The sequence below is a fragment of the Pteropus alecto genome, unplaced genomic scaffold (assembly GCF_000325575.1).
Source record: "Pteropus alecto unplaced genomic scaffold, ASM32557v1 scaffold81, whole genome shotgun sequence".
Classification (NCBI taxonomy): Eukaryota; Metazoa; Chordata; class Mammalia; order Chiroptera; family Pteropodidae; genus Pteropus; species Pteropus alecto.
Genome location: NW_006433378.1, coordinates 3,857,681 through 3,868,693, shown reverse-complemented (window position 1 = coordinate 3,868,693; position 11,013 = coordinate 3,857,681). Strand labels below are relative to the sequence as shown.

General features: G+C 33.9%; 1 protein-coding gene across 1 annotated transcript in view; it reads right to left on the bottom strand.

The window, feature by feature from the left end:
- IFT80 (intraflagellar transport 80) overlaps positions 1 to 11,013 on the bottom strand; it is a 96,442-nt gene that overhangs the window by 30,328 nt on the left and 55,101 nt on the right. Inside the window, exons 10-11 of the mRNA XM_006908186.3 lie at positions 9,362 to 9,541; positions 2,561 to 2,679 (exon numbers count right to left, since the gene is read on the bottom strand). Of these exons, the coding sequence (XP_006908248.1) occupies positions 2,561 to 2,679; positions 9,362 to 9,541 (299 nt within the window). The remainder of the gene's footprint in view (positions 1 to 2,560; positions 2,680 to 9,361; positions 9,542 to 11,013) is intronic.

Sequence of the window (11,013 nt, the reverse complement as noted above, 5' to 3'; positions counted from 1 at the left end):
ATATACACACACATACATACGCCAAGGAAATATAAACTCCTTAAACCATAATGTTGAATCATAAAGAGTATTTTCTATATAATTATTGGAGAAGTCAAGTGAAAATTTAATATAGACTTGCTTACATATTATCTTTTTTTTCTGAAACTTTTCTTTTCCAGAACTTCTCATGTAAACTAGTATATTGCTTGCAATTTGGTTTTAAAAATTATATTTTTATTACTAAAAAGGGGTAACAGTTATTAAAAACTTAGATTCAAATACCAGCTCTTTCTTTGATAAAGAAGTTAAGTAATTAGACCTAGGCCAAGTTACTTACTTACTCTCTGTGTCCTTTCATTTCTTTATCTTGTAAAATGGGAAAAATAATAATAGTACCCAACACACAGGGTAAATTAGATCATGAACACAAAAAATAGTATAATGGTGCTCAATAAAAGATAGCTGTTATTATATAAAATACTAACAGGGTTTTTAATTTAACAAAATATGTTTTGGTGATGATAGGTACTATTCATTCTCACTACTGCTCCCTGGTATGTCATTTTAACAAATATTTTTCACCTTAATAAATGTCTTGACAAGAGAAGGGAGGCAAGGTTAAATTAGAAAAGAAATGATCTTCTATTTTGCCACATATTAACTGGTAAAAGTTAATAGAAAAAGTGGACTGATCAAAAAAAAAAAAAACCCAAAAACTTCTAAACTTTTGGTAATTATTTTAAAAAGGAACCTCTTTAATACAAGTTAACATCTAACAATACTAATCCTATAGATCCAACATTATATCCTTGCCACTATAACAAAGTAGAAAAAATCCCTCATTTAGAGCCGCTCTACCTTTTTCAAACAAACCCTAAACTGAAGAGAGATTCTCTATTTTCCTCAACCCCATGAAAACTAATTATTCAAATATCTATATGCACTAAGTGACTGGGACATTTTTTCACATTTTATAATCCCTTGTGCATATCTCAAGTGTTTATCTTGCTTGACTTTTCTCAAATTCTTCCTGTTGCTCCTTCTCTTTCTTGTCAGAAAAAAAAAATCACATAAAACTGAACTGCTTATTCCTTTATCCTCCCTCCTATGCTTCTCCTATTTCATTACTCCGGACCTGGCTGTTATCCCAAACTGAAGATTCTGATTAGCAGCAAATTTACACATAGTGGCTGAGAAATTTTAATATGTAGTTGTAGCAATTGTTAATTAAATTGGATACCTTTGTGTTGTGTATTACTAGGCTTTAGGATACCAAGACGACACTATTCTTCACGTTTTTCAATTCATTTATTCATCCAAAAATACTTTTTTTATTTATTAAGTAGCTACTACATGTTGGGCATTGTGCTAGGTACTGGGCATCCAGTGGTGAATAAGATACATATAGCCTCTAGCCTCAATTTTATATTCAATGATTAGATTGTGGTATAATAATGGTATAAATACAAGCACAAAATGCAAAAAGAAATAACATCCTTAACTATTGACAACCTTCAAGAGTGTCACAGTGATTACCTGAGTTTTCTGGATAGCTGAGAAGCCAACTGGTGGTATGCTAGAGCCAGCTGGTACCGATTATTATATTTTTAGGAATTTTGCAAGCCAACTGTTAAATAAAGCTATTATTCAAAATTATATAAACTTATAATTAAGCACATTATATTTAAAAATATAATACTCAAAACTTATAAGTTCCAGATTATTTTATTACATTTTACTATTATCTATGCCTAGAGATTATTTACATCTACTGTATCTACATAGTGGAAATACTATACAATGGTTTGCTATTGGGCATCTCTCCTCAATTCTGCTTTCAGTGACACCACATTGGTAGTTTGAAATCAGCCAAAGTAGTATTTACATCATAGAAATCAGCAAACAATGCAAATCAAATTTTTTTGTTTTCAGAAAGTCAGCCGTTCAACATTTATTAGTGCATATTGAGTTATCGTTTTAAAAATACCAAGTATGTTGTCAAAGTTTTAGGTGCGAGTTTCTTGGATGTATTGAATCATTCCCTACTTCCTAATACAGAGTATACTGAATATATTTTCTTTCATAATTTCTGGACAACTCTGGATTATCAAAATGAACATCTATGATTACCTTGGGCTATTATGTTAAGCCTAAACACCTCCTTGTGTCCTTACTGATTATCTTTCAGACTACTGTCAGGCTGCTAGCTGTCCCCTCTCTCAGTGGTTAAAAAATTCCTTTTCCCATCATTTATCAGCTGTTCCTTATCTTCTTTGGGCTTTGTAATCAATTTACACTAAATTCCTCAGAACTGTGAGTATAGTAAGAGTAAACACTATCTCAGAGAAGGTATTTTCTACTGTAATAGTGATAACTAATCTTTGATAACACAAACTTTATTAGGTCTATTTTCACTGCTTATAGCTCATTTTTTTAAACCACTTCTTGTTTGGGATTAAGTTCAGGATAACTGAGATTTTGAGAAAGTGTAAACTAAACCATGTTGATACGAAAACTTGAAAATACATCCCTCATCACAGACAAAACTCTGGATTTATAAGAAATGTAAGATGCTTACGAGAACACATAACACTGAAGAGACGTTGAAACAACTAAGTGTGCATAGTTCAAAGATGCTTTAATGACTCTATCACGGAATTCCAGTAAATCCACTGCATCATTAAGAACATTACGAACCTAAACAAGGAAAAATGAAATACCAACAAATAACATTAAAGTATATCAAACTTTTCATCAGAAGTTAGCAACATTTTGATAAAACAATTCAATGTTCTCTTGATTGCTCAATTATGTAAAAAGGAATTCAGTAGGAACTAGGCATTAGATTACAAATATATTTGTGTATAAAAATCAACCAACAAAAAGTACAGAGAGAAAACTTCTTACAAATAAGTAGAAAAAGACCTATAGAGGTTTCTAACTTGCAAGCCAATCTGAATGGAACGATAAGGTGAAAAATGCTTTACCACTGAGATATAGTCAAAGGGGTGTGGCTTGTAGGAGTTGGAAAGAGACTACTACATAATTTCTGCCCCAAACAGTGAGAATATATCTTTTTAGGGTTAGGTTTTACTCTAAAATTTAAGTTCTATAAAAAGAGATATAATAATTTAAAAAATCAAAATAGAGTAGGAGGTATTAGTAAAGAAAGCAATTGCAGAGTGAAGAAACCAAGCTACACAGAAGGGGAGAAAGTATTTCTACATGTAAAAACACAGAGATAGTATACAAGAAAGCCAAGTACCAATTAACAAAAGAAGATTTGCCTTTGATAGCCAAAATTGTTATAAATGTTTATAACAGAATGAAGTCTGCAAAGATTTTAACACTTGGTAATATCAGCCAAAAATCTCAAAGTTTATGAACAATCTTCAAAAAAATTAGAAAAAAATGTTGAGCAAATTAAACTTCTCTAATCTCTGGCCAATACCAAAATGGGTAAGATATTATAGTACAAGCTGAAAAATAGAGAAAACGAGATCAACTGTATCTGGACATTAGTATTTCTTTAAATTCTCCTCAAAATATGACCATCTTTCTGAATACAGTATAATGTGACAGTATACTATTAATGAAGAATGAAAGGGTATGGAAGGAAAGATAAGAAGATAAAGTCAAAATTCTCATGAATACTGTTTAAAGTACTTCTACCTATAAGGCATATTATATTTTTATTATCTGCTCAACTCCCATCCCTACCAAAGGATTATCACCATGACAAGAGATAGCAAAATTACGTATATGTATATTCCTTGACTCAACAACCTTACCTCTATCTCAAAGATAAACAAACAAAACTATGAAATAACATATTCACCGACTATTACTATACACAGCACTAATGGTAAGAGCAAACAGCTCAAATGTCTGTCAATACTGGATAGGCTGAATAAACTATGGGACGTTAACACAGTGAAAACTACACAGCTATTCAAGGAATAGGGAAGATGTATGGAGTAATCTCCAGGATATCTTGTAAAGCAAAAATGCAAGATGCAAAACTGTGTGTATAGTATGATACCTTTTATCCAAGAAAAGGAAGGATATGAAGATATATAGATTTGTTTATATTAAAAAAAAAAACAAGAAACCTAAAACAGTATTCAGTAACACATTATTAGAATACTATTGATTTGTTATTTGAAACTATAATACACACACAGCATCATTAATGTCTTCAGGAACCAAAATTTTCTTTTAAAAAAACAGAGCTTCAAATAAAAAACCAAGAATAAGACTCACAACAATAAAAAAAAAAAAAATCTCAATGAGCATGCTAGTAAATCAACTCATTATTTGAAAACCAGTAAATAAAGAAAAATAATTCAAAATTTGTCTCACCTCAGGGCAACCAAATGGTTGATGAGGCAAAGTCTTTGATAAAAGAATTTAAGCTAATAAATGCAGAATAAATGATAGAATTATAAGATTAACATTTTACAACTCCCAGTGAAACATGGTTCTCAACAAGTATCATCAATGGCTGATAAAAATATTAAGTTAAAAGCCTAATAGGAAACTATATGATAGATCAATCAGACTGACAACACCTGAATACACTGATCAACACTGGCATCACTAAAAGAGAGAGGAGCAGACATAAGTGTCTCCTGATGTGACACAATATAAAGTGCACAGCATCACCTACAAAGTATTCTTTATACTTATCAAGGCTCTAAGCTAAGAACCAGTCTACAGGAAATACAGGGGTTAGATAAACATGTTAAGTATAATCATGCCACAGGGATGCAGAAAGGAAAATGTGGGAAATTCAACAGAACAAATGACCTGGTTTCTTAAACAAGTAAACAAATAAGGAAGGGGAATTGCTTCAGATTTAAAAAAGAATAAAGAGACAAATTAACTAAATGCAACATGGGACTTTGTTTCCTAATACAAACTATAACAATATATATCTTAATAAATAAATTAAATAATTGGAGAAATGGGACCTGTTCCTGTAGGAAGACATTTAGGAGACTACTGGAGAAATGTGAAATGTTACTATGGTTATGTTAAAATAAAAATAGTTCTTATCTTTTAAACATTTTTAAAAAGTCTTTAAAAAAAAAGAATGATGCCAGGACTAGTGGTAAAGAAAAAGACAATGTTCACTTCACTCTTCAATGAGTGGAGGAAATGACTGCAAAAAATGAGAGTGGTCTGATGGAACATGCTTCGAAAGAGCTGGAGTTCTTTAGGGAACAAGTTATTGTGGTCTGGAATCAGCAATGAGGGGTAAGGAAGACACCTACCCGACCTCCAGACCCAGTAATACTAGCATAAAGAAGAAAAACGCTTTTACTTGAGAAGGCTGGAGGAGAAATATTGGCCTCAGGAATCAGCCAGTGTTTACTTAGGAAAAAAATGTGAAGAGTGCTTTCAGTGAATAGGCTGAGCTTTGCTGACAAGGTCGCAGATGTGTGCTGCAGGTGTGTACTGCACAACTCTAGGGCTAAGCGAATGGCCCCTTAGCACTGAGCAAGCCATAACCGTAGGTGATGACTCTGTAAGTCTCTCTTCAAATCCTAGAACTTTTAAAATTTTCTTTCATGAAGGGGAGAAAAGAGCTACCCCTCAGACCCTCATGCTCTGATTTCAAACAGAGACCTGGATCAGCCCACTTGTCTCACTCCAAGAACTTGTCAGTTCCATTAGCCACCAGGAGCCACTCTCTTCATCGCCTTTGCCTGCCTGCTTCTGGGCCTGGAGTCAAGTGGGTCAAAGACTTCACTCCACACTCTGCATTTATGTTCCATTTCTGGTCCACAGAGATGTTTATCTTGTTTTTGAGTCCATATAAGTCTTTTTAAAAAATATTTTTCATATATTATTGATGTCTTTGGAGCCAAAGGTATATCTATTCCTTCCAAGTGTGAACTTATGACACCATCTTCACCAGAAGTCTGAACTCCCAGAGACTTTTTAAAAGGTCCAAAATGCCATCCTCTCCTAGAAACATTTTAAAGCTAATGGAATGAAATAAAAGTTTTTAAAGGAAGTTATATGGTAGTTTCTTTGTAGCAACATGATATCCAGTGAAACAAACTGGCTCTTATTACAGGTTTGGGAAAATATAATATTTAGAAATTCATTTATATAGGCCTTTGCTATTTTTCAAATTATAAACACATTTCTTAAAATTCATATTTGCCTAAAACGTCACGTGGGGGAATTCTCTTTTTTGTGAACCTGGAACACTAGAACCAAACAGGAATAAAACATTCCAGCTATAATAACAAAACTAAAAATACTCTGATAATTGCTGTTATAATGTCAAAACCACAGTGAACCCCATATCAGAAATGTCCTGTGCTGAATTTTAAATTGCACCCATTACTCTGTTCAACTCAGAGCAGCTCCAGGATTAACCTCCTGATACTTGAATCACCTAATACTTTCACCTAACCACAATATTTAGACTCCTCAGACTAACATAAGTTTAAAAATTCTGTTTCAACATTTCCAAAATCTCATGTAATCTTATAGATAGCTGTAACTATAGCAATAGCTACCATTTATTTTTGTTTTACATATATTATCTTATTTAATCCTCAAAATAAAATGACCAAGTGACCTTCGGCAACTATTAAAAGCCCAAACTGTGCCCTATACTTAATTAAGAGTGGTAGGAAAGAGGTAAGCTTGAAACCTGAGAAATGCTTCATTTCCTCCACCTGTACCCTCTCCCTTCCAGGCACCTCCCTCCTAACAAAGACATCAATTATCCCAGAATTATCTCCTGGGATCCAGCCTGGAGACAAGGAGCAGATTAAGAAACCCTTCTCCAGGTTTCTGAGTCACACAAAAGCTGAGAAACAGGGACACAGTAGGGCAATGAAGTGTATTGCCAGGTAGCTACTGCCAGGTCAAAGTCTGGATTCAAGAATTATGACTCAGCATGATCTCTGGCTTCTGAGTTAAAACATAAATCAACCAATAGCCTACTAAGCTTCTAAGAAAACTGTAAAACTCTAAACCATGCAAACAAAAAGTTGTAATAGTTCAGTCCCTATGGCAGTCCATGATCCCACCTCATAACAAAATTAAGTGGGCTACTTCCACTTCTAGGTATTTATCCAAAGAAAACAAAAACACTAATTCAAATACCCAAGATATGGAAGCAACCTAGGTGTCCACTGATATGTGAATGGGTAAAGAAGATTTAGTATATATATGCAATGAAATATTACTCAGCAATAAAAAAGAATGAAATCTTGCCATTTCTGACAACATGGATAGACCTGGGGGATATTATGCTAAGTGAAATCAGTCAGAGAAAGACAAATACCACTGGATTTCAGTTACACGTGGAATCTAAACGAAACAAAACAAATGAACAAACAAAACAAAACAGAAACAGACCCACAGATATAGAGAACAAGCTGATGGTTACCAAAAGGGAAGGGCAGGGGAAGGATTCGTAAAATAAAAGAATTTGCTCAATGAGGGGATGGATTATTAGGATTCTCTGAATATTGTTGTAAAGGTTGTCTGAATTTAAAATTAATTAATTAATTAATTAATTAGTCCCCAATTGCTTCAGCTGGTAGCACAGGTGCTTCCATTAGGGGCTGAAAAAAAAATTAAGTGGGTCCTAAAATGTAGAGTCCCCAAAAAGGGAATCCTCCCAAGTGGGAGACTGTCAAAGAAAAGCAAACTAGAGTTGCCAAATTAGCCAAGCAACTAACTCTATTGCTAAGAAAAAGAGTTCTCAGGTTCTCAGGATTTTAGCTTTGGACCTGGTAATTGTTGTGTGCTGTTCTCCCTTCTTCCATTTTCCCAACTGCTTTCATTGAAGCTGTTCTGTTTTCCCTTCATCATTGCAAATGGGAAAATGGAGAGGGTAAGGAGAATAATTAAAATTCAGATTTATTTATAGTTTTCCAGACCAGAGATTTGGGGCTGGATGGAATAACTGGATGAATCTAGGTTATCTTCTTTTAGGGAGATGGGTTTATTTTCAGTTACATACGGAATAGCTGCATTAGTTAGTAGTGCATTTCTGAATTACACATATATGAATAAGGGGATGAATGTGTGGTTAGATAGCTTGTAAGGTGGCTCGTAATGATCCTCACCTCCTGGTAGTCACGTCCTTTTATAAGTCTCTCCATTTGTGTGTGGATTGGACCTAGTAGCTTACTTCTAGTGAATAGAATATGACAAAAGTGATGTCACTTCTGAGGGGGGACAATAGATATGGACATGAATGGGGCAGGTTTGATCATGGGTTAATGGTGTTGGGGCTGGGTAATGAGTACATGGAGATTCATTAATGGTGTTGGGGCTGGGTAATGAGTACATAGAGATTCATTATACTGTTCTGTCTATTTTTGTATATGTTTAAATTCTCCAGAATAAAAAGTTTTAAACATTTAAAAATCAGTAAACAGAACAAAGAAAAATTATAATGTACCTAAATATTATGTATCTGGTAACCATATTAATACCATATTTAAATAGACTTTTCCTAGAAATCACAAGATATATGCTTGCAAATTTTTATAGTATTTGTAATAACTTGAATTCTAAATACTGAAGATAGAGGCAACTGATACAGACAGAAGAAAGAGGAGGAAGACAGAGTTTCACTTTCTTTGGCACAGGATTTGCCATTAGCGCATTTGTCTTTGGCCCTTTCTCCTACCTTTTGTCAACTGACTATAAAAATATTCATTGAGTTCTTATTATATGCAAGACGCTGGGTGAGGCCCTATAGGAGAGATAAAGACGAGTGAAATATAGTACTGTGTAAAAGGCTTACGAGTGAATAGAGAACCCTCCCTCTGATGTTCTCTACCTGTAAAACACTTCTCCCCACCTTCCATTGTCACATCCTAACCTTCCTGTCCTAGTCTGCAAAGTACTGCACTCCAGAATTGCCTGTTTTTGTTCTTAACTCTCATTTTCCCACTTCAGCTTGCCTTAGATCACTCTTAAAAAAGAAAAAAAATTAACGAGGCTAAATAAACTCATACAATTATTAATAAATAAAATAAAGTACCCTGTGACTTGCAGGTTGGGCCTGCCTTCGGGTCAGCTCCAGGAGTCTACCTGTCATAGCTTCCTCCCTCCTCCCTCAGCTGAACGCACACATTTCCTAAATGCTTCAAGCTTCACTATCTCTGCCTCAGCCCATAACTGCAGTAGCTATGGGTGCTCAGGCTCTATATTAGTAAAAGGTTCTTACTTTATGTCATGAAAAAAATCACTAATGGTAGAGTTAAAATATATCTATGTGACTGAATTTTTATAAACTTGATTTAAATATAATTAATGAAGATAATTCCAGAATTCATACAGTGAAATAATGTAAAAAGAAGCAGGTTTAATCAACCATTGACCATAATCATACCTGCATGGTCCTTCTTTTAGTTAATGTTACTTGAAAATTTTTCCACTCCCAACGTTGCTCCACCACGTGCGCAAAAACAACGTGTCCATTTCCACAGGCTCCAGCGATCTGAGTGCCATCAATTGACCATGCGATATTAAATATGCTGCCAGTGTTGGGCTTTTCTAAAGCATATGACCACTGGAAAGGAAAAAAAGAGAAAAATTGATTAAAAAAAATTTTAAAGAAGTTTTAAATTGAGCATATTGTTAACATTAAGATAATTTTTTAAAAGAATGTGTCTTTATTCTAGAATTATTAATAAATATTTTTCTTAATAAAATTATGATGTACTGAACAAAAGATACAGAGGTCATTTTTAAAGTACACAATAGAATAACCTGAGATCTCTCAAGAACTGCAAAATACCCAAACCATTTCGATTCACCTTATTACTTTTAAGTAATAATTCTAAATGGGTGAATACAAAGATTCCGTAGGAAAAAACAAAGACATCTTACTATTAATTTTTAAGTATCTCTATAGTCCCTATATCTAAAAATCTCTGATCACAATATTTCAAGAATGTCACTAAAAATTGAAACTAAACACAATGTAACTAAATTACCGATATACACTTCAAATCACCATGTATAGGTAAATTGATCTTTTCTTTTTTTTTTTTACAAAATGCAGTAAATATAACCTCTCCTAGAACCTATCTATCTGTGTGAAAATGTTATCTAGAGATACAATAAGCATTAACTGGAACAAAAGTGTGTGTGTGTGTGTGTGTGTGTGTGTGTGTGTGTGTGTGTGAGAGAGAGAGAGAGAGAGAGAGAATAAGAGAGCGAGGAAAAAAAATGCATTATATATGCATTTTCTTTCATTTTTCAGTTGCAAATATGTATTTGCTATGTCAGTGCCCAGGGCAGACCACTCCAAAATACCCCACAATGGTATATTGATTATTTTGAATTAAAGTTACTTGAAAAGCAGCTAGTGCAAGAAGGGCACACTGACCCTCCTTTGTCTCCTTGAATGCAGGAAATAAATCTCCCCCTGTAAAAGATGCCCTCCTTGCTCCAAGGGCACTGAGAGAGCCACCCTTATTGCCAGAGCTAAGGAATCCAGATTCTAAAAGCCTGCTCTAACAAACCTTGTTATTTTTTACTAATTTACTACCCAAGCTTTCTTTCTGTTTAAATTCCTTTAATGAGCACCCAAACCTGTTTCTTATCCTGCCAATTCTTCAAAAATGTATTGGTTCTTTGTCTAAAAAGTATTAAAAAGCTGGCTGGTTTGATCGTTTCTCTCGGTATCATTTATGATCTCCTGTGTAGATGTACTAGTTTCTTTCTCTTATTAATCCAGTCGTGTCAATTTTATTAGTAGTCCAGATGTAAGAACTCAAGAGAGTAAAGTTGGGGGTGGGGGGCAGGGGTTCCCCCTCCTGACAACTAGAAGGATGATTTCTTTGTCTAACTTTATGTACATCCTCTTTCCATTCTTCCAACCCAATAGCTTATAGTTAAATTAAATCTTGATTTTTGTTGCTCTTCAATGGGTATTTATTTTTGTTCTATATTTTTATTTTTTCAAAAATATTCATTATTAGCTATAGGTTCACTGACAAAAAATTTAGAGGAAATAGAAAAACTTCAGAAAAAGAT